Consider the following 24591-nt stretch of genomic DNA (forward strand, 5'->3'; position numbering starts at 1 on the left):
TGCAAAATCGCGATCAATCTGACTTTTTAACATTGTTCCCTATGGGAAAATCGCGGTGATCGCGGGCATCGCGTCGCGGCCGTTTATGTGCTGCCCGCGATGTCGCGATCACCGCGATGGGCGCCGTTCTAGGTAAAGAGTACCGAAAATCTTCCTAAAGTAATTGGCAGTGATAAAACTCTATTTACATATGCCCCTAAGAGCATATTATAAAGAGCAGATGGTGTTAATCGGTCATCTGTCATCAGCAAAAGGTAGCCATCTTGTGGTAATCAATCATTGACAATGCAGCCTATTAATTCACTAGGTCTAGGAACTAATGACATGATTTTCTCAGCAATAATACTAGTTCCTAGTGAATGTTAAGGCTGAATATTGGTTCTTCTCACAAAATGGCTTTATCTACATTGTGTGGGCAAAATACACGACATAACAGATACATATGCCACACAAAACTAAAAGTTGACTTTACAGTGACTACTGGGACAGTTGCATAAAAAGAGATTGGTCAATCATGTATCACGTGACTTTTCCTGCTGCTGGTTGCGGGGGAAACTACAACTGAGATGGTTTTCAGAAAGATACTTTATAGTTGGGAAACTCACAAAACAATCTAAATATTTTTTCAAATTATATAAATTCTGAATACTAATTTATCATTACATAGGTAATTAGGAAATTTTAGTCTTTTTACATTTAATACTCTATTAAAATCCAAACATCAATATTTCATTGTCAGCAAGTTACAGAGATAAAGATTGGCATTTATAAAAAAAAAAAAAGTAACTAATCAGAAGCTTGCGTCCATTTTTTTTTTTTTTATCGGATTGGCTGCTATGGCCAACTCCAATATTTTGTGAGCTTGTAACATAGAATGAAGCACATCCAATATTGCCGTGGGGAACAAATCTCTACTCTATTCACACATGCTTTTAGCAATCTGACTTAAGTTTAAGGCAATGGGAAAGGTTATTCTTGTTGATGGAGTGCATATTTGGTTTGTGAAAGGGGCTGTGTGAAAAAGAAAGGATCTAGACCAGTGGTTCCCAAACGGTATGCCTAGGCACACTGGGGTGCAGTGAGGCTCTTGCAGGGGGGCCTTAGTTTTGTGATCCAGGACCAAATAAAAAATATTTACGGTTAATGTGATAGGCAAATCCAGTGCTAGTGGCAGCCAATCGCAACACGTGGACAACCGGAAGCTTGGCAACAAAATATAACTAAAAGCCCAATTTACTTAAGTTAATTGTTTTTTTCCGCAAAAGTATCAATGAAAACTTTTGTCCTAGGGTTGCTGTGAAAAAATAGCTGATACTCAAGGGTGCCGTGATTCAAAAAAGTTTGGGAACCACTGATCTAGACTGATATTCACTATCATGACAAAGGCATTTATCAATGGGATATCGATAGAAACAATTATGCTTTCAAATGAGCCAGCAGGATGTCAGTTTGTGACAATGATGACCATGAAAACCTCTTTGAATATCACTCTGCAAATGAGTCAGTTACCAAAACTGCAGCCCTGACAAAGACAACTTTGTACAGTCACACAATGCAAAACCACTAGAAACTAAATCAGGGCTGGGCAACACCAGCCCTCCAGATGTTGATGAACTACACATCCCAGCATGCCTTGCATCAGTTTCAGCATGGCCACATAGCAAAACTAATGCAAAGCATCCTGGGATGTGTAGTTCACTAACATCTGGAGGGCCGGTGTTGCCCAGCCCTGAACTAAATTGTTAAATATCACAAATGATAAAATAATGTGTGTCATTTGAGAAAGAAAATTAAAAAAAGTATATGAAATGGAGAGGGTATACTGTGCCTGATGCTGGACACATCAATTGTTGTTATTTATATAATCATTATTGGTATTTATGTGTATGTTTTTATATGTATTTTTTTATTAAATAATTGTATCAACTTAGTGCGCTCTCTTAAAAATTACTTTCTTGTTTCTTGCTGAATTTTTTAAATCCTTGTGGGAGCAACACTAGAAAATGCATTTGGAGCTGTGGTTACTAATTGTTTTTGTATTAACTAATTTTTATTTATTAATTCTTTATTTGGATATACCAAATTTCTGCTGCGCCTGATATACCTTGTGTATACATTTCTTCATTTGAGAAAGAGCATTTTGACAACCTTACCTAAGTGTGTTACCAAAAACATAGCACGCACTGGAAGATCACAAGTATATGTACATAATCATGGCTGAAACAGATTTACATAGACAGGTCAGAAGCAAATGGGCGACCCTTTGGTGGTAAATATGCCAGGGAATGGCGTTGGCTGAAAGAGGTTAGGGAGTGCACATAGTACAGTTCACAGCCCAGTATTTAAAGCATAGAACAGGTCCGATTCCTAACATCCAGTTTAGCACAAGCACAGGAGCTGTATGGCTTGCTGACACATCTATGTACTGTAAACGTTGCACTGGACAGGGGCCTTGCACCTAGTAGCCTATGTATCCCTTTTAACTTCCTCTTTTTCTGCTTTGCTCTTCCTGGGTCCCTGAGGAGCCATCACTGTTAGCACCCTGCCCAAGATGAGGAAGAACACAGCCAGCACGTGGACAGAGAAATAAATGGAGCGCCAATATCGTACAGTGTCGGAGAAAGTGAGCAGGACAAATCCCATACACATGTAGTCATAAGCTCTCATTTTCAGGAACCAGTGTACCCAATCAAACACCATCTTGCCGGAGTCTGACAGCCGGCGCCTCAAGCCAGAATCCATCGCACCTTCTGAGGCCAGGCACATTGGGATGGTCAGAAAACTCAGATAATAACCGGGGTGGACTCCATGCCAGTATGCGCTGATCAGCATGGTCCAAGCACTCCTGCAGAGCGAGAGAGAGAGAGAGAGATTAATTACATGCCACTACCAAATGGCAAAGGTTCATAAAGTAGGACAACTCCGCACATTAAACTTACCCAAACACAAAGGACTTAATGGGGGAATTCTTGTATATGTACTGCGCCAGCCACCACTGTACACTCATGTTCCAGCAGCGCATCCCATCTTTCACCTTCACACAAAAATCTGCTCCGTAGCAGTCAATGTTCTTGATCGTCTCGTAGTCATACTCTAGGTTCACTTTGGATCCGTCATCACGTCTACAAAGGTTAATACAAAAGACAAAATATAACAAATAAAAATCAATATCTGTAAGTCAGAGTTCTAAAGGCTGATTCATCACAATGGATGCCTTTACTTCACAAAAATAATTTATCAAGTTAACTATATGACAATGACAGTAAAAAAAACCTTTAACAATTATTTATTTCACTCCTCTTCTTATACCTATAATGTCAGATAAACTTTTCTGCTGGAAAAATATTTGTTTAGGACGACTGCCATATTCCATTTACATACAATGCTGGTGCTATTAACGTCTGGAGAAGACATGGCATATACTGTATGCATGTATAGAAGGATAAGTCTAAAGATACACAGTATAACGGAGCTTTCCTGTGATATAAAGACAAAATCTGTACTTTTACGGCGGCACTTCCGAGCAGATCGCGGCACTTCCGAGCAGATCTCATGCAAATCACAAGCGATATTTGCATACGATTCGATCTGCGATGTGATTTAGCACACCCCACTATCCATGTCAGCCAGAAGCGCGGTGCGCGCAGCGCGCCCTCCCGGTCTGTTCATACCCCTACTAGCCACGTCGGCATGGAGTGGATTTTATAAAGCGTGGCGAGCACGTAAAACGAGCATGAAACGTGGTGAGTGGGCGCAGAACACACGTCCAGTAATCCATGTCCGCTCGCCACGCTTCGGGCTTGTTTTCCGCGTCTGCTCGCCGCGCTTCGGGCTCGGTGGCTCGCTGCGCTCGCCACACTTTATAATATCAACTCCACTCTGACAGGGATAGTGGGGGTATGAACAGGTCGCGAGGACGCATACCTCACAGGGCTTGCTGCGCTAGCCACGCTTCGGGGTGATGTGGAGAGTGGGGGTATGCAAATAGCATCGCATATCGAATAATATGCAAATCGCTAATTTGCATATGATGTGATCCGCAGAGAAGTGCCGCCGTGAAACTACACAAGTACCGACAAAATCTTACTAACTATAGAAAAAAACAAACATTCTGGACATTATTGTTTTTGTGCAGAGGAATGTGACAACCTGCCTAATCTGACCAGCTATTAGCCACATATGACCAGTGTATTGCATCTCTTCGTAGCTGATGGCATGTTTAACTTGTGTGAAGACGGGTTAAAGATTTCATTGTTTTGAACCTGAGAATGCATGTGACCAATCATAGATAAAATCTGACAGTGCAGCTCAGCTTTGCTCAGGCAACTATTGAGTTATGCAGTCATGAGTTATGATCAGGGATCCGATACGTAATCCCGGCGGTCGGAATCCTGACACTGGAATCCCGACCGCCGAAATCCCGACATGGGGGGGGGACGTGGATCGCCCCCCCTTGCGGGCTCGCCACGCAGCGGGCCCGGTGCCTCGCTACGCTCGGCACGCTATTTTATTCTCCCTCTATGGGTGTCGTGGACACCCACGGAGGGAGAAAGTTTCGGGATTTCGGCGGTCGGGATTCCAGTGTCGGAATTCTGAACGCCGGAATCCCGACCGCCGGCAAATTGACCGCATCCCATGATCAGCATCCTGAATAATAAGAGACAAAGGACCAGATGCACTAAGCTTCAAAAGTGATAAAATGGAGAGTGAAAAACAACCATCCAATCAGCTCCTGCCTGACATTGTTCAAACACAGTCTGTGACATGGCAGGCAGGAGCTGATTGGCTGGCTGTTTATCACTCTCCATTTTATCACTTTTGGCAGGGGCGAATTTAGGGGCCAGGCCGCCTCTAGGCACAACATTTTTGTGTTCCCCCCCCCTCCCCCTATTTTAATATAAATATACGTATATACATTGTTATTTATATATTTCATAAAATTTTTACTGTAGCCCACCTTAATATTTTTTTAAGCACTCTGGACTACTCACTGTACGGAGGATCCGGAGGGAGGGAGACACTTATTAGTACAGTGATTAGCAGAGTGTCTCCGTCAGTCTCTCTCTGGCTCACACACTGGGGCAGATGTATTAAGCCTGGAGAAGAGATAAACTGGAGTTAAAGTGGAGATAACATGGAAGACATAACGCACCAGCCAATCAGCTGTGTTTGAAATATGACAGTTGGGATCTGATTGGCTAGTGCGTTATCTCCTTCCACTTTATCTCCAGTTTATCTCTTCACCAGGCTTAATACATCTGCCCCACTGTGACTGACTGAGCGCAGGGAGGATCTGCGCGCCGCTCAGCTCAGCTGCTGGATACACAGCAGCCAATAGACTGTGTGTGTGTAGAGTAGCCAATGGGCTACTCACAGCAGTGAGCCTGAGCCATTTCCGGACGCGCAGGGGGACCGTCGGACCCAGGCACTAAGCGGTGATGTAATGTGCATGGCAGAGTGGGTGGGCAGTGGCGGGTGATGAGCGGCGCTGCCGCCGACATATAATAATTCATGTCTGAGGCGCTCGTCACTCGCCGCTGCCCACCCACTGTGCCATTTAACAGAATGTCAGCCTGCCTGCCGCCCTTAGTTGGTGCCGCCCTGAGGCCGGTGCCTCACGGGCCTAGGCACAAATCCGGCCCTGACTTTTGGAGCTTAGTGCATCTGCCCCTAAGACTCCTCTTCACCTCTATGGTGGTAATGTAAGTGTTGCTCTGTTCTGACACGCACAGTCACCGGAGCTGACATTACTGTTATGTAACGATTTGTAGACATGAATAGTTGTGACTTGTTTTTCTCCTATAATTCCTTTTAGATAAGGTGGGGAACTATACCTCTCCAGTGGAGCATATTCTACAGTTGGTCCCCCGCCAGAACGAGACTTGGCTGCAATGGGATAGGCACCAAAAGCCGCAGCGATACAGCCACATTCGGCAAATATCCAGGCCACATAAAATCGCATGCGGAAAACGAAGAATATGGGAACCATATAGAAGAGGCGATAGAAGAAGCTGCAATCATAGAACTCATCTGTCTTTACATAATCCAGAGGGAAGTAATGGGAAACAATAAGGAACAGAACGCCAAATACTGGAGCCGGCTTCAGGCGGATTACCATGGGCTTCCAGCTTGGAATGTCTTGAGAGTTGATTTGGTGAAGCCAGTCATGATACGTTTTATACCGATAGAAGGGGCCTGGAACATAAACATTTGTTATTATTTAATCTCACTGAATAAACATTTTGCAGTAAGAAATACCCCCATAATGTGAATGAGTGTGGGAAATGGTGCCAGGGATGTATGCCGCTCTCTGATGATGGTTTGTGGAGGCTAAAACAGAAAACCAAAAGGTCGACCTACTCGAACTCCTACTGCCTCCTCTAGCATCCTCACAATCTGTCTGCTGTATGGGGGCAGCCATTTTGTCGTGGTCAATTTTCTTAAGCAGCAGGAGCCAGGAGGAGAGCCGGGACTGCAGACAAGCAAATCTGCGAGTCCTGACCACAGATGCGGCAGGTGGCAGCTGCCTAACAATCGCCCCCCAGACCCCCTGCAAACGCTCATGCTATACATACTGTATGTTAATGTTTGCTTTTGACATACAGGTCAGATGTGTAAAGTTTTATAAACCTGAGCCCGTTTGCTACACACAATGGAGGCAGCAATATGACTCTAGAAACTCCTTCCTTTAAATACATCTACTGTATGGCTGAATGTGCAAGGACCAGGCACCAGGGTTGGGGCTGCAGCGGATTTAAAAATTGTTGTAGTATGGAAGCCCCACCAACTGCCAGTGAGTCCCAGCTTGCGATGTTTGCCAGTGTTTGAGGTGGCCGTTAGCGTGGCTCCACTATTTGAATTTTGGATTGCACTGCATCCCCGGTACTTGTGTACTTTCACGGCTCCCATCGCATGCCATATGTAGTGGCATGCAATGCGATTTTACCATGTTTTTATGCATTTTTGGTTAAAATCGCATGCGATCTGATGCGATGCAATGTAATTTTTCACTGAAATTAAGGACATGACTTGAAATCATGTAAAATGCACCCCAAATGTCATTTTTCACACTGTACCACCCCCACTATCAACTCCAACCCGAAGCGTGGCGAGCGCAGCGAGCCCGCGAGGGGCGGCGGTATGCGTCCTACGACCTTTTCATACCCCCACTATCCACGTCGGCGTGGCTAGCCCCGCGAGGGGACGCGGATACCTTCACAGGTTGTCCCCTCGCGGGCTTCACAGGTATCCGTGTCCCCTAGCCACGCTTCGGGCTCGCTGCGCTCGCCACACTTTCTATTCTCAACTCCACGCCGACGTGGATAGTGGGGATATGAAAAGGTCGTAGGACGCGTACCGCCGCCGCTCGCCACGCTTCGGGTTGGCGTTGATAGCGGGGGTGGTACAGTGTGAAAAATGACATTTGAGGTGCATTTTACATGATTTCAACTCATGTCCATAATTTCAGTGAAAAATTACATCGCATCGCATCGCATCAGATCGCATGCGATGCGATTTTTCCGTATAAGATGCCCATCGTGGGAGCCGTGACTGTACACAAGTACCGCATCCCCTCCTCTGGAGTCGCCATTGGAAGGACTCAGGGGTAAATATATGAAGCTTGGAGAAGTGGTATCTATCCCCAAAATTACGCAATTAGGAGCTGATTGGCTGGAGCATTATCACCTTGCACATAATGCTTCATACAATTACCCATCAGACACCCAATTTAGGCCTCTCTGCATACTGTAATACTGATTGGGGATTTGCCATCTAAGGAAGTCCACAAAAAGGCTCTCACTTAGGGCCTTATTCTAGTTCACTCTTTCTGCCAAAATCCTTCTTAGATGGACAAAACCATGTGCACTGCAGGTGGGGCAGATGTTACTTGTGCAGAAAGAATTAGATTTGGGTGGGGTTTTACTTGAAAGTGAGATCTATATTGCAGTGTAAAAATAAAGCAGACAGAATTTACTCTGCACAGAAACAAAATAACTCAGCCAAATCTAATTCTCTCTGCACATTTTACATCTGCCCCCCTGCAGCGCACATGGTTTTGTCCATCTAAGAAGGATTTTGGCAGAAAGAGTGAACTAGAATAAGACCCTTAATGTGTTGCCAATTGGAACACACTGACTACAGACATTTCATGGTTCCTGACTATTTAAAATCCGCTACAACAAAAATATATCAAAATATTATGTAGGAAATAGTTTTGTGAACTTTTCTAGACCTTCGCTACAAATAACAGTATACAGAGTTATTGCACCCGGTAGCGATATAATTTACATAAAATGATTGTGCTGTGGTGGAGAATAAATGGCAGAGCGACAGCTTGGAGGAAGCCATCTGTAAGTTTAGGGGAATTTAGTTGGTACATAGATGTTAGTTGGGCGCCCACTATAGTTAGTACGCTCGTGTACCCCCACTATCCATGTCGGCATGGAGTTGATTTTATATAGTGTGGTGAGCCCTGCGAGGGGACGCGGAAAACTAAGCAAATAGCTTAGTGGGCGCCCAACCAACATATAAGTACCGTTTAGGGACAACACCGCAAGCTAAGCAGTGGTTGTTTGCTGCTTAGCGTTTGATTTAATGCCTCCAGGCCAAAGGCCTGCCACACCCGCCGAATCCCTTCGGTAACATGCAAGGGGATGTACGCTAGCATATACCCTCGCATGGGGCTGAAGGGGAAAGAAATCATTTTGACATTGTCAGTCTGGACTTACATTTCCTTCAGTGTCTGCCAAAGAGCGGGCGGGCGCTGACGTTTTATGACATCAGCCTGCCTTCATACCCAGGGGAACCCCCCAAAAAGCTGCACGTTCCCCTCCAGACGCCCCCTGCTCACCCTCACATACCCGTAAGAAGGCTTAGGCAATAGTCACTGAAGGCGTTCGTACAGTGGTCCAACACATGCGCAAATACGCGCAAGTGCAGAGCCACACCATCAGTCCCCGGTGTGAATACGCTGGGGACCAATCACTATTAAATCATCTTATTGAAATATAGTTAGACTCGAAAAGTATCCAGTCTTCAAACATTAACAAGTCGATGTGATCTGCAGCACCTTCAATATGACATGGTAACCTACCATAAATAGATTTGGCAAAATAAAATACATTTTAAAGCTAACCACTGTATATTGATGGAGTAAAAAGGTACACACCGGTCATAAGCCCAATATAGCAATAACTATACATGAAAACTTCAATCAGACTTGGGATCTTGGCAATTGTACCAACGGTTGAGTGATTTGAAAATGACGCCACTTCCTGTTTTTTGACTCGGCTAAATTCTTGTACCTCATTTGCGAAGCTCACCAGCTGGAACACAGAGATAGTTATTTATGTATGTATGCCATTACTCAAAGGTAACATAAATAAAAGATAAGTGCTAAATTCCCTATATGTTAACATACAAACTAAACTCACACGCCAGCAGAGAAGCTCACCCAAAATGCACAAATACTGAGCCCTAGTAGTTACGTTCCTTGTGTTTCACATCAAGACATTTCTCAGCTAAATGTAAGCCACTGTAAGATACATGCTCTTTACACAGAGCGGACTCTAAAAGTTGCCCATACATTATGCGATTTGGGGCCGATTTACCCCGATTTCGGCACTTTGGGAAGATAAATAGGGTGAAATCGGCCCCAAAAAAAAATCGCATGTGTGTGACATCTGATCCGATGCGGATCGGATCAGGATGTCGGACGGGCTGCACATAGGATATATTGGAATCTGACACATCATATGCACATCGCGGGTGCTTTTGAGCCCATGTTGTATAGGATCTGATATATCTATGTGGGAACATGGGAACCCTCCTCCCACCATTCCCGCGCACATGACCGGAAGACGGAAGTACCACAGCATCCTGTCCGGAAGAAAGAACACCACAGCATCAGCGCCCTGCAGTGCACAGCACACACAATCACATTCTAAAGTGAGCAGCCCTCTTTTGCTGCAGGCAGAGAGCTCACAAAAGCCGGGCGAATACCTGGGCTAGCCTCACATACCCAGGGAGGGGGGGGGCGACTGGACAGGGTGGGTGGCTACAGTTTAGGAGCAGCCCTGCCAGGGGGTGGCGGTGGGGGGCTACGCTGAAACATTTGGGGTCAACTGGTAATTATATTATATTATCAATGTAATTAATTTAAATAAAAAACTATTAAAAAATAGAAACTGGCTCCAGGTCTCCCGACACAGGGAATGCGGGCTCATAGGGACAGCCTAGTATCAGGAACTCCCGCTGACGGCTCAGGGCCGCTAGGCCGTTGGGCTGGGTAAATTACATGTATGTGTCAGATAAATCACATGTGATTTATCTGATGCAAATTGGATGTAAAAAAGGTCACATCAAGGGTGAAATTTAATAGGATGAGAGATTTGGTGAGAAATCTCCAGTTTATTAAAGCGGCTGTCATTTACGCTTCAAAATTAAACTGGTTTAGCAGTGTAAATGATTGCCGCTTTAAAAAACTGGAGATTTCTCACCAAATCTCTCACTTTCTGAATCTCTCATCCTAAATTGTATGTAGACCTCCTGGGAAGCTGCCGGGAAGTTCAAGGGAAATCAGATGCAATTTACAGGTCAGATAAATCTTACTAGTATGGGGACCGTAACAATTTTGATGCCCTAGGCAATATTTTGTCTGGTGCCCCCTAGTGTTGCTGCTAGTTCCATCTCACACCCATAAAACAGATGACAGCAGCAGTCAGCAATACCCATGATTATTCACCCATAGCATTCCTCATCCACAGAGCCGTATCTAGACAGTGTGGATGTAGAAGGAAAGAGGGATTGCCCCTAATGAGAAACCAAGTCACTTTTTCATAAATTCCTACACACAATGGAGGCACCCATATGCCTCCCGCAACGTCTTCATATTTTACATCTGTTTGGCCAAATGTGCAAGGACCAGTGGTGGCTCCAGGGGAGGGGCTGCAGCCCAGTTCAAAATGTAAGTAAGTTTGCCAGTGTTTGGGGTAGCAGTTGGTGTGGCTCCTCTATTTGAATTTTAGACTGCACTGCAGTCCTTATTGGAAGGACTCAGACACCCGATTTAGGCCACTCTGCGTACTGTAATACTGATTGGGGATTTGCCATCTCAGGAATGTCTCAGCACACAAAAAGGCTCTCACTTAATTTGTTGCCAATTGGAACACACTGACTGCAGACATTTCATGGTTCCTGACATTTTCCAATCAGCTACAGCAATAATATATCAAAATATTATGTAGGAAACAGTTTCCATTCTGAACTTTTGTGGACCTTTGCAACAAACAACAGTATGCTGTTATAAGGTATTACACTGGGCAGCAATATGACTTCCAACATTTACTGAACCACAGGCAGTTGTAGAACTTCTTGTAGCAGCTGGCACCATGCATATCACAAGTTAATCAAATCCTTGCACTAAGTGGATGAAAATAGACACAAAGGCGACAAGATTGGCCTTCTTATAAATTGCAGCTTGAGGATCTATTTATCATAGGGAGAAGACCCCCAAATCCAGTGAAAATAAGTGTTAAGTGTGTAAACATGGAAATGGCCAAAGTCATCAGGAGTGAAAGTCCATGATGGTCCTCACTAAATTGCAAGGGGAATGCCCAGCAGGGATACTTTTTGGGTGGCATAGACGTCTTTTTTTTACTGATTGCTGGCCAGCATTGCTCAGCTGCCCAATCGACCATTTAATCATAAATAGCGTCAATTATTTATTGATGAATGGTTTCTTATATTGGAAACAACAGTGATCAAACAAAACCGTGTATGGTCATTAGGTCAACTTTGAAAGGTCGTCATGCATCAGGTTGACAGGCCTTAGATCAACACACAAAAAAATGTCGACATGGCTTTAGGTCGACAGGGTAATTAGGTTGACAAGCATTAGGTCACATGTGAGGATGTGTGGACTGTACAGTGGAGAAGACGCAATTGGATAGAAAAGGTTTATGAAGGTACGTGGGCGGTTCCAGAATTTGATAAGTTGCCTGAAGAGGTGAGGTTTCATGGAACGCTTGGAGGTTTGGAGACTGGAGGAGAGTGTTATTGAGCAAGGGAGGGCATTCCACAGACTGTGTGCAGCCCGGAGAGAGTCAAACAATCCTGAATGAGTGTGGAAGGTAGACATAGGGGGTTATTCTGGTGTGTTCCCACGGGGACGATGTTTGGCGCATGTGCAGTAGATTTCTGTGCACGTTCATACGCCAGGTGCGTGCGGCCACGGCGAGCACCCAACATCGCAGGCGGGGCGTGGGGCAGCAGCGGATAGTCGCTCCCACCAGATGTCAGCTGCCTGCCCACTTCCTTTAGAAAGCCCACGCACATCTACGGTTACCTCAGAGCAACCTTAGATGTGTGTGTGCCCTGCAGCTTGAGAATGGATGTTTATGTTAAACATCCATTTACAGGCGCTGCAAGGGGGGGTGGGTGACCTGGCATTCGCAGAGCGGCGTCTGGTGGACTCGCAAGGCTGTCAACCAGGATAAGGTCCATAGATCGCTCTTCTCAAGAGTAGGACTGTTTGATAGATACTTTGAGATAAATGAAGATATGTATGCTGATATACTTAAGTTTATAGCTGTATGTTTGCATAAACGTATTTTACATTAAATACGGTAGAACACAGTTAACTAATGGAGGGACTGACAGAGCGGGATACACAGATGATGAAGGTCTAGCGATGAAGATGTCTCACAGCAATAGAAGACTTTCTGCCACAGATATCGGAAATCTCTTGTATCCCTGCTTTATGTTAAATAGATCCCAAAGTGTCTCATTCTGCAAAAATGAAGAATATACACAAAAGCAGACTATAGTGACCTTTCTATACAAATATACAAAGCAGTCAGTCAGTCAGTCAGTCTGAGAACTCCGGCCTGCCACAGGAAGGTGTCACCATAGTGTCATCACAAGCATTCCTTCGCAATTATTAATATGGACTGATCGCTTTAACCCAGGCATGTCCAAACGATGTCCCTCCAGCTGCTGTAAAGTCCCATCATGCCTTGCCACAGTTTTGCTATAAGGGAATGCTAAAACTATTGCAAGACATGCTGTGTAGATTAGCAGCACCCTGCTCAGAGAACAGGGCTGGACAGCAGGTGGATGCCCAGCGTTTTCGTGGGTACTTCCATGAAACATTGGGTGTTCGCATGAGAATAGCCCCTTCACTGCCTACTCCAATCCCCCCCCCCCCCCCTCCCTGTGCGAGTGCCTCAGAGACTATGCAAGTCTCCGAGGGCGCCTGCTGAGAAGACCTACACAGACGCATGTACAGATCTTCACCATCGAACTTCCCGTACAAGGGAGTTCGGTAATCAGAATCACCCCCATATTCTGCAGTGCTTTTACAGGGAATATTTTGAACATATACATCGGTCCCTGTCCCAGCGGAGCTTACAATTTATATTCCCTACCACATGAACACACATTCATTCCAAGGTTAATTCGTTGGGAGTCAATTAACCTACAATTTTTGTATTGTGGGAGGAAACAGGAGTACCTGGAGAAAACCCACGCAAACACAGGGAGAATATACAAACTCCGCATAGTTAGGGCCATGGTGGGAGTCAAACCCATGACCTCCGTGCTGTGAGGCTGTAATACTAACATTACACTGTCCGTGCTGCCCATGTTACACTGCAATTTAGATTTCAGTTTGGATACACTGCACCAAAAGCTATAACTCTATGCACAGTTTAGATCTTCTCCACCTACAGTGCAACATGGTTTTGCCCAGGTGCACAGTTATTTGCATTACTAGCTCTGGGGGAAAATGCAAAAATCTTTGAATAAATCTCCCTGATGATGTCACAGGAACTTCACTCCCACACTGGAGACCAAAGTCCTTGGGGGAAAATGAACAATGCTTGCCTATTGCAATATACAGTCTGGTGATGACACATTGCCAAGAAATTGAATAAATACTTCACACATTTGTCTTTGCAGACCTATCGCAGCTTTTGTTTTAGGCATTCAGGTAAAAAACACTTTGGTGTTAACTATCCCCTATATTTTTTGCATTGGACATACACCTACACCCAGCAGCTTGTGTATAGCATGGCTGCATGGGTGCATTAATCAGTGACTCCTGATCTGAACTCACCTTTAACGTTAAAAGCAGCTGCACTGCATTAGTGAACGGGGTGGGCGCTGGAAGGTCAAAATAAGTCACGGTGCGGAAAAACAGCAGGTAGGTAAAGGTCCAACCCAGTACCAAGAAGTGGCAGGATCTGAAAGCAATTGAAAAAGACACAGATTGAGAAACTGATGATGTAATACTTCAGACTGAGTTGTACAAATACTTCCTTTACATTACAAAAGGAACCACAGCATTACCTCAAAGAATACAAGGCATCAATATAATCCATTTATACTAACATGCTTGCTCGTTATAGAAGGTCAGGGGAAATGGATTTTAGGAGACAATCTGAACTTGGCACACACAGAACTGTGGGCCTGATGCTGCATTTTTTATTTTTTGAAACTACTTTTTATTGAGTTTTGTAAATATGATGACAAAACAAATAAAAGCAAGTTACAATATAACGAAAACATGGGAAGGGAATATCATTAAGATAAAACACCAAAAAAACAAGCAATAAAAAGGTGCCCATACATGGTACAATTTTTGTATACAATTTGGACTAGATTGCATTGCGTACATTGTGCAATGCAATGAGATGAGATCTAGTACGACAATGATGTGCAGCACATACTTTTTGAGCTGTCCGATGAGATGTGTGATGGGAGCGCGCATCTCATCGCACCGTGTATGGGCACCTTTACCCTTCTGATAATATTTGTACATGTACCATTACATTAGCACAGAAACAAAAAACAAAAATAGAGTGAAGTGGAAAGGGAAAAAAGAGAAGGAAAGGAGGTAGGAAGACGGAGAAACAGGAGAGTGTCGGCTGTAGGGTGGCCAATCCCGGGATCGGCGGGATCCCAGGATTTGGTCCTAAAAACCCCAGGATTTGAATCCTGGGATTGAATCTTCCAATCCCGGGATTGGCCTGCGTATGACCAGCACAGACGTTGCCCAGCTTCTCCCAAACCCCGGCGTGACCTGTCTGCAGCTCTGTGCCCGCCCACCGCCTGGCACCCGTGCCATCACTGCCGCCCAGCTACTCCAACGTCCGCCTCCAGACCACCACTGCCCGGCTCCCGCACATCTTCCCGTCTCCAGACCACCCGCCCACGGCCCCCAATCAAAGCCGCCGGCCTCTGAACATCACTGCCCGGCTCCCGCAGCAATGGCCGGGTGAGTTAGACTGGGTTTGAGGGGGACTAAAGTTAGTCATTATATTGACAAACTCAATCCCGGGATTAGGCATTTTTCAATCCCGAATCCCGGGATTGGAAAATAGCCCCGGGATTGGCATCCCTAGTCGGCTGGTCAAGACAATGCGCAATAACATTTTCAGCTATACAGAGTTATTAAGCTAGATAGTTGTCAATGGCTGTGCTGCATGATAGTGGAAAGTCTAAGGTGTCCATGTTTTAATAAAGTGATCCGGGGAGTCGCGAAGGGCAGTATTAATACGCTCTAGTTTATAGGTGAACCAGATACCATTAACAGTGGCAGGTAAGGTAGGCCAATTTCCAATTTGCCGCAATTTGGCATTTAGCTGAATTCAAAATATGCTTATTTAATTTTTGTCATTGGTGCGAGATGCCAGGGATAGGGCAGGAGAGCAAAGGGGAAAAATGAGCTAAGGACAACTATCTCAGTAACATTTAGGATTAGTTTATGAATCTTTCACCAATATTGGTAAATTATTGGCCATGACCACCAAACTTGCAGCATGGTTCCTCTTCGGCCACATCCTCTCCAGCAGCTATCAGAGCACGTAGGGTAGTATACAGTCTAGAGGGCACCAAATACCACCGACAATATATTTTATGAGTTTTCTTGAATACGGACTGACAAGGAACAGTTACCAATTTCCAAACTAATACCATCCCATTCATCAGTAGTCAGTATTTCTTCAACTGATAAATGGTTGATAACAATCCCTTAGTTGAGTGCGGACAGTACTGCCATAATGATTCCAAAGCAGTTTTGGTTATACAGTAGGAGAAGGCCTTTTATGAACGGTGTTATAAAAGTGGTGGATTTGCAAAAATTGATAGAAAAAAAACAAAAAAAAAAACATTAATACCTACCCCAGTGGAGCTTAAAATCTATATCCCCTACCACATGCACACACCACCAGTTAGGGCCATGGTGGGCATAGAACCTGTGACCTCAGTGCTGTGAGGCAGTAATGCTAACCATTACACAAGTGGTTCCCAACCCTGGTCCTCAAGTACCCCCAACAGTGCACGTTTTCCAGGTCACCCAGCAGGCACATTTTAAAAGATCCACAGGTGGAGCTAATTATTGTACTTGTGATTCTGTGTGGAGACCTGGAAAACGTGCACTGTTGGGGGTACTTGAGGACCAGGGTTGGGAACATCTGCATTATACCATCCGTGCCACCAATGACATCAGCTCTTACACATACAACTTTGTCCCAGCCAGGGGTATCTGAAATATTGCCACATCAGACATTCATTGTGTACGTTTTAAAGTGTCCAAATCTATACAGTTTTAAAAGGAGGGAGTCAAGACAGTCATTAGAAAAAAAATGTAGACAATTAATGATGACAATCACTCATTTGTTGTGGTTTCATGCACATATGGTGCCTTATTCTAGTTCACTTTCTGCCAAAATCCTTCTTAGACGGACAAAACCATGTGCACTGCAGGTGGGGCAGATGTAAAATGTGCAGAGAGAATTAGATTTGGGTGAGTTATTTGTTTCTGTGCAGGGTAAATACTGGCTGCTTTATTTTTTCACTGCAATATAGATCTCTCTTTGAAGTAAAACCCCACCACAATCACATTTCTGAATGATTATGAAGGTTGGTCAGGCATGTTTTTGTCACATATAAACAGCAATAGATGACTGCATCTGAATCTGCCTAATTGGCCAACTAAATTGTAGTTTATATGGGTTGGGATCATTTGGCCTATTGCATTATGGTAGAAAGTCATTAGGTAGAATCCACTAGGTCGACATGCTAAAAGGTCGACATGACTCTAGGTCGACATGACTCTAGGTCGAAAGGTCATTAGTTCGACAGGTCATTAGTTCGACATTGTCTATGTCGACATTCACAAGGTCGACATGGGGTTTTTCACTGTTTTTTTACCTGAATGTCAACACAGTCGACATGGACACAGTTTAAAGTGCACTGCATCCCCTCGCATCGCTCGCTGCGCTCGCAATGCGTCGGGCACGGTGCCTCGCTACGCTCGGCACACTATTTTATTCTCCCACCACGCCCTAGTGGATGGTAGGGCATGAAATACCGCCTGTCGGCACATGTTGGCTCAAAAAACAGTGAAAAACTCCATGTCGACCTTGTGAATGTCGACATAGACAATGTCAAACTAATGACCTTGTCGAACTAATGACCTTTCGAACTAGAATCATGTCGACCTTTTCCCATGTTGACCTAGAGTCATGTCGACCTTTTAGCATGTCGACCTAATGGATTCGACCTAATGACTGTCGACCATAATGCAGTAGAACAAATGACCGCATCCCGTTTATATGGGCACTTTCAGTACTCAATACAAAAATAAATAAATGCTAACTCCCCAAATGAATGAAGCAATTATCCAGACAAGACATCATAAACAAATATATTTTGGATCACTGTGCATTCCAGAATTATTTGTACCTGGGTGACATTTTTACAATGATCCATGTACAGAAGATGGTAATAGTAGAATGGAGAGTGTGGATGTTACAAGTCACCAGAGTGAGCAACAGTCCCACAGCTGCACCTCCCCACTGTTTCACACGCGGACCTGGATACAGAAAGGAACGCATGGTTTTAGTAAAATTGATAATCCATAAACACACAGAAGGTTGCCAAGTCATTGGTGCAAAGCCATTTCTATTACCCTATCAGTCTCCTAAATACTAGGATTATTACAATTTATTTATAAAAGGAGCCACACATGTTTTTCAGTGCTGTAAAAAGAGCATACAATAGAACAGTACAGGGAGACAGAACATCATTACAGTAAATATACATGTAACAAAGAACAAAACAGCTGCGATGTAAGTAGCAAGGGAGTAATTAGCATACTACTAGGTGCCGGCGGCCATAGATAGAGATGTGTGAAGAACGTTGTAGTAGTCGAGCCGTGAGATGACAAATTAGTGCAGTGGTGTCAAACTCATAGCCCTCCATCTGTTGTGGAACTACACATCCCAGCATGCCCTGCCACAGTTTTAGCAATCCATTATAGGAGATCTGTGGTAGTGCATGCTGGGATGTGTAGTTCCACAACAGCTGGAGGACAATGAGTTTGACACCACTGAGTTAGTGGATGATAAGTTTAGTTGCACTGTGGAAGAGAAATGGCCTCGGTGACACCCAAGCAATGGAGTTGGGGAGCCGAGGAGATAATTGTGTGGTCAACAGTGATAGAGATATTAGTAGGGGGTGTTACCCTGGCTGGGGGAAAGATAATGAGTTGTGTTTTGTCCATGTTGAGCTTCAAAGAGTGCTCAGACATCAAGGAGGAGATGGCGGCGAGTTGGAAACGTCAGATGAATTTATCTGAACAGTTTGGAGGCTATATATTCAGAACCTTTTAGGAACTGTACAAGAAAAGAGATTTAGGTTATATGGGCGGTATACAAATCTAGTCACCATCTATCCTTGATCTAACTTCTGCTAATTAAATTATAGCACCAGTCATGATGAACAATGTTATACATCCAATGTATTTTTGGCCATGTATCTTTGTGCAACTAAAATAATTAAACTTACTTGTAGTCTTGAAGAGAAAACCAACGGGTACAGAACAGAGCAATATAGCCAGATAGGTTAGTTCATCAGGGGACATGGTCACTCTCCTGACAATGGAATATATAGAGAGACTGGTGAGAGAATACCAAACTGACATTAACAAGTAAGTAAGTAAGCCGCTCAAACAATCAAGGTCGTAATACAACATTTATTTTAAATCTGAGCAGGGCCGCCAAGAGGTATGCTGGCCAGGGGGGGGCACCTCCCGCAATTAGACCACGCCCCATAAATGTTAAAGGGGGGTGAAAAAACACTCTAAAGTCGAGTGTTATTGTACCCCCCACGCCCGCCCCAGGCAGCAGCGGCAGCAGCACACACCTACAGCTTGTGCTGACAGCAGGCTCAGCATGAGCTCTCGCTCTGTGTCAGTGAGATGCTCATGCTGAGCCTGCTCTCAGCACAGCACATGCTGTAGCTGTTTGCTGCTGCTGCCCGGGAGGGACGGAGGGGGAAGGGGGGGGGGGGGGTCAGACCAGGGCCTCCGCCAGACCCCTCCAGCAAGCCGGGTAATTAGTACCCCCCCCCCCCTCTCGGCAGCCCTGCATCTGAGGGCTTCCATCTTTGGGCTTCATTTATCAAAATTACGGTGGCCTTTAAATGTCTGCACATAAACACTGTGCTAATTGCTGCTGTTTTCAGAACTGATCCCCAACTAACGGCCTGGGATTGTTTTATGCCAGATCAACATTGCATACAGTAAAGGTGGCCATACATCAGAAAGGGGATGGGATCATTTGGTCTACAGCATGATGGTCGACAGTCATTAGGTCAACACCATTAGGTCAACATGTGAAAAGATCGACATGGCTGTAGGTCGACAGGTCGTTAGTTCGTCAGGTCATTAGTTCGACAATGTTTAGGTCGACAGTCAAAAGGTCGACATGGGGTTTTTCACAGTTTTTTTACCTGAATGTCAACACAGTCGACATGGACAGTTTAAAGTGCACTGCTCGCTATGCGTCGGGCACACTATTTTATTCTCCCACCATGCCCTAGTGCAGTGGTTCCCAACCTAGGGTACTAGTACCCCTGGGGGTACTCTGCAGACCAGTTGGGGGTACTTGAAAGTAATGTTGGTAATGGCAGACGATGAAAAGGTCTTTTGATGGCTGAAGAAGACCCATTGCCATGGAGACAAACCATGTTGTGTCATATGCCTGACCAGCAATCCACTGGGAGCTTCCCATGCTGCCCTCAGACATCAGCAGTCATCTGCCTAGCACTGACAAAGGTGGAGGAAGCAGCGGCATTAATCCTACCGGTGTTAGCGGGAATCCGGGAGATTATACACAACCAGTGTCTAGACACAGAAGGGCATGATTCCTTGCTGTATACTACTCCTCTGCTCCTCCTTAATATAAGGACATGCATAAGGATCCGCATACCGCTGAGTACTGTCCATATTTCAAAATGAGAGGAGGGGGTACTTATCAATGAAAAGCATAATCAAGGGGTACGGGAGAGAAAAAAGGTTGGGAATCACTGCCCTAGTGGATGGTAGGGCATGAAATACCGCCTGTCGGCACAAAAAAGCAGTGAAAAACCCCATGTCGACCTAGACAAGGTCGAACTAATGACCTGTCGAACTAATGACCTTTCAACCTAGAACAATCTCGACCTTTTCCTATGTCGACATAGACCCATGTCGACCTAATGACTGTCGACCATCATGCTGTAGACCAAATGACCGCATCCCATCAGAAAGATATTGCACCCAATCATGCAATATCAATGGATTGTAAAATGGATTGTATGCAGACTGAGTGCACACAATCATACAATCACCCGACCCCGGGAGATTGGAGGATTGGTCCTCTGATCAGTTGGGATTGGGAGCAGATTGCATGTGCTTTTAAGCACATGCAATCTGTCTTTAGATGGCTCATACAACCAGAGTCATGTGACACTCCCTCCCTGACTAGCAAAGAAGAGAGGTGCAGCTTCCGGGTGGCCCATGGCAGTGAAGATGCTGGGAGCTGCAGATGTATAAGTGGCAGACAGGCGTGCGGCTGAAGAGAGTGGTCGACGTCCTTTTGCACAATTCTGTCACTAATTTGGGCGCCCAACTAACATATACGTACCTCCTATCCTTTTGATCCTAGTAGGCCAGCCCCCTATTTAAATGAAGCTGCAATCATACAATCATGCAGCAGATGGATTATGACAGATTGTGATTACATTGTGTGTCCAAAAACCACCAAGGACTGCCGGGGAATTAAAGGGAAATTGGACACAATCATGATTGTAAAGGCCCCCACACACAGCACAATTTTCAGGCACTTTCTGAGCGATTTTACTAAATCGCTCAGAAAATGCCTGAAAATGCATGTAAATCGCTGTGTATATAGCCCACACAGCGATTTACATGCGCGCCCCCGCCGTTCTGAATCTGCACAAGATTCAGAATGGCCCGGTCAGTCAATTCATAACAGTCGCTGAGATGCTCCTGCTCATCTCCCGCATGTGTGGCGCGGGGATGAGCAGGGCCATCTGAGCGACTGTCATGCCGGAGCACGCTGCCCAGATGAAGCCCCGCTGCCACCGACCTGGAAGCCCCGCTGCCGCCGCCTGGAAGCCCCGCCGCCGCCGCCTGGAAGCCTCGCCGCGGGAGCCCAGCTGAAGAGACGCTTCCTGGACCTGCCGGGTGCCGCGCCCGCCCTCTGCAGTCAGATGGAAGCTGCAGTGAGAGGACGCGACGCTGGAAGACACCGGAGTTGGTAAGTATATTCTTTTTTTTTTTTTTTACACTGTGCCACCAACGGTTGAGGGGAGAGGGGGATGCCACACTATACCACCAACGATTAAAACTTTTTATATGGGGGACTATGTTTAAAATTTTTTATGGGGGACTATGATTAAAACTTATTATGGGGGACTATGATTAAAACTTTTTATGGGGGACTGTGTATATATATATATATATATATATATATATATATATATATATATATATATATATATATATATATATATATATATATATATATATATATATATATATATATATATATATATATATATATATATATATATAGCGCAGTCTGGGCAGGCACATCCAGAGTAGCCAGCTGCACAATGTCGTGACAGTCGTGACAGATTTGAGATCTCCCGTGCTGAATCTCCCAATTTGAATCTCTGACACAAATCTCTCTGTATGTGGCTCATTGTCTGAAATGAGCCACAAGAGTGAAATCTCTTGTGCTGAATCACCCGTTATGTATCTCTGGCACACATCTCTGCGTATGTAGGGCCCTTAAGACCGGTCTTTCTGATGTATGGCCACCTTAACTCCCCTCATAAACCTACTGTACTTTAGGGATGGCCATCAATGACTAGAAATCATAGATGGTTTGTGACCAATGTCGAATAGTTTACCATCGATGGGGGAGAACCAGATGGTTTCCCACCATCGATATCAAGCTTAAAATAATAGTTTTGTTTTGCTTTTTCCTTAAGGGGTTGGGACATGGAGCATATCTCTGCACCTGACACCCGGGTAGTCACGCCCCCATATTTTGATTGGCCCGCAGGCCAATCAGGTCAGAGAAAATGGATGACCATCGATATGCTAAACATACACTATTGTATAGTTGCCAGTTGCACTTCTGCCATCGATGGCAAAGGTAGGGATGGCCATCCCTACTGTACATCTGATTTTGAAGCATTACAAACGAAGTGAATGAATGGCACTTTTTCTGACCAGAAATCTTCCACCTTCTACACCACAGATCTGCTTATTTAAAGTGAATGCTTTTATTTTGTCACCCTAGCCTTGTTGATGCACTTAATTAAAGTGCGTTACAGTGAAAGCCATCTAGTTTGGCAATGATCAGAAAAGCTACGGGTAGGAAATGCAATCATTGTTCTTTGAATGAATGAGAACACAAACAAACAAACAAAAAAAAGGTTGAATATCCAGACACAAATACACTGGAGAGATGATCTCCTGTACAAACAGTAGCATTACAGTACCACTATTTCAAGGGAGGAAAGGTATTTTATATATGTTTTTCCCAAAACTTTGTGGTGGAATGAAAATTTAAAGTACAAGTGTGAACCACCTGACACATAAGCCTCTAAAAGGCTAGAAAGTTGCTCAGCACATGAAATGAGAAAAGCCTCAGTGGTCAAGGCATTAATGGAATTATAGTGCAATGTATGCATTTCATTTCATTTCATGTCCCTGTTATATCAGTTGCTACGGCAACTCAACTAAAAATATCAGACACACCAGTAGCAAAATAATTACTGGAGACTCTCATCAGGCATCCACTCATACCACCACAGTGGCATACACTACTGTATGTACAACATCAAGCACTCTGTTCTCCTTCACTTTCAGTTATATTGGTAAAAACAAAAAATAACCAACACACTGAAGTCAACTTGCTCTTTGTGTGCTATACAATTTATCTGATCATCTATACAAAGAGATGTGTGTGTAAGGATAAAACGGATTCTTGATCCCTGCAACATAAAGAGGTTAAAATAATTCATGTTTTACATGGCTGTCAGGAAAACACCTACATCCCTGCTCCATCTCCAGCAATCGCAACTTGCTGTGACATGCTTTCATTTGTGTTCCCCTATACAGGCAGAAGTGCTGCACTACACAAATGCAACACATGTATGAAGTGCCCCGGATTGCTGATGATGAGGACTCAGGAGTCTATGGGAAGAGCTGCCAGTTCTCCTTACCTTGGAATCCTGCTCAGAAAAACACAGCTGCAGGGTGATTGTTTAATGAGGAACCATTCATGTGCGATACAGTGTAACAAGGAAATGTACAACACACATTCCCCTCTGTCCCTGGGATGTCTCTTCCTAGTGACCTCATCCGCCCCACCCCTCTCAGCCGGCGCTGATTGGAAGGAGCTTTACAGCCCTGTCTGCTGATTGGTTACACTCCTGTCACTCTGCCTGTGTGGGGATTGGAGAAGGGAGGATGCGAGGAATCAATCACTGACTTGTGCGTATAGCAGGCTGCACTTATTATTAACCATTTCAGGGCTCCCATCGTTTTGCTGTTCCATCGATGGAGGGAAACCATCTGGTTCTCCCCCATCGATGGCAAAAAATATTCGATATCGGCCATGAACCATCGATGATTTAGAATCATCGATGGTCGATGGCCATCCCTAGTTTCTACACCATCAATCCTTTTGCTATAATAGTAGTACTTTTGATGGCGCCATTAGTACTTTGATGGCGCCATTCTGATGTTTTTCATCATCAAATGGTAAATATTTGATGGTATCGCGATGGTCCCGCCCTAGTCCCATTTCCAGCCAGCCACACTGAATTGGTTCTGCACATGCATGGCCATGCTGAAGATATATTTAAAAAGTTTCACATCAAATTCTTTTGATGCAATGGTCAGTTACCGTCCCATCGATAGATTCGATGGTGGATGCCCAGTCATCATTTGATGGTGGGATTATGTTGTCCATCACTAGACTGGGATGTGACTGTGCCACACTGGGGGTGGGATCATGCCCCGCTGGATGTTGGTTGCATACAAGTTATAATTTTAATACCTCCTACCCATAGGCATACTGACACCTTGGAGGTGAGGTAAACGTGCAGCACCCACTCTTCATGCAGCAATTCCACCTTTTGCCTCCACTCAATGGTGCCATGAGAGGGGTACCAATTACCCAGGCCCAGGTCTGATAGAGGGGCTCAGTGGGGCACACGTTA

The 24591-nt window shown here is 44.7% G+C and overlaps 1 protein-coding gene across 2 annotated transcripts; it reads right to left on the bottom strand.

Annotated features, from left to right (window-relative positions):
• Positions 1–93: 93 nt before the first annotated feature.
• Positions 94–23735, bottom strand: MBOAT7 (membrane bound acylglycerophosphatidylinositol O-acyltransferase MBOAT7). 2 transcript variants are annotated; one of them, XM_083162678.1, is made up of 8 exons: positions 23590–23735; positions 18853–18962; positions 17749–17878; positions 14117–14243; positions 9170–9326; positions 5835–6195; positions 2940–3122; positions 94–2845 (listed from the first exon to the last, which is right to left on the bottom strand). In XM_083162678.1, the coding sequence occupies exons 2-8, from the start codon at positions 18926–18928 to the stop codon at positions 2467–2469; spliced, it is 1413 nt and encodes a 470-aa protein (XP_083018804.1). In that variant the 5' UTR covers positions 18929–18962; positions 23590–23735; the 3' UTR covers positions 94–2466. The 2 variants fall into 2 exon arrangements, with proteins under 2 accessions (XP_083018804.1, XP_083018803.1); XM_083162677.1 differs by having other exon boundaries at positions 18853–18938; positions 23590–23722.
• Between the last annotated feature and the right edge of the window lie 856 nt (positions 23736–24591).

This window comes from Crinia signifera, chromosome 19 (genome assembly GCF_055691185.1).
Source record: "Crinia signifera chromosome 19, ASM5569118v1, whole genome shotgun sequence".
Classification (NCBI taxonomy): Eukaryota; Metazoa; Chordata; class Amphibia; order Anura; family Myobatrachidae; genus Crinia; species Crinia signifera.

Excerpts from the sequence above, each read along its gene's own strand:
- MBOAT7 (XM_083162678.1), bottom strand. The coding sequence starts at position 18,928 with ATGTCCCCTGATGAACTAACCTATCTGGCTATATTGCTCTGTTCTGTA. Across the intron at positions 14,244-17,748 it reads ATTGTAAAAATGTCACCCAG|ATCCTGCCACTTCTTGGTAC; the intron begins GTACAAATAATT and ends AATTGCTTTCAG. Across the intron at positions 9,327-14,116 it reads AGCTGCTTTTAACGTTAAAG|CTGGTGAGCTTCGCAAATGA; the intron begins GTGAGTTCAGAT and ends TCTGTGTTCCAG.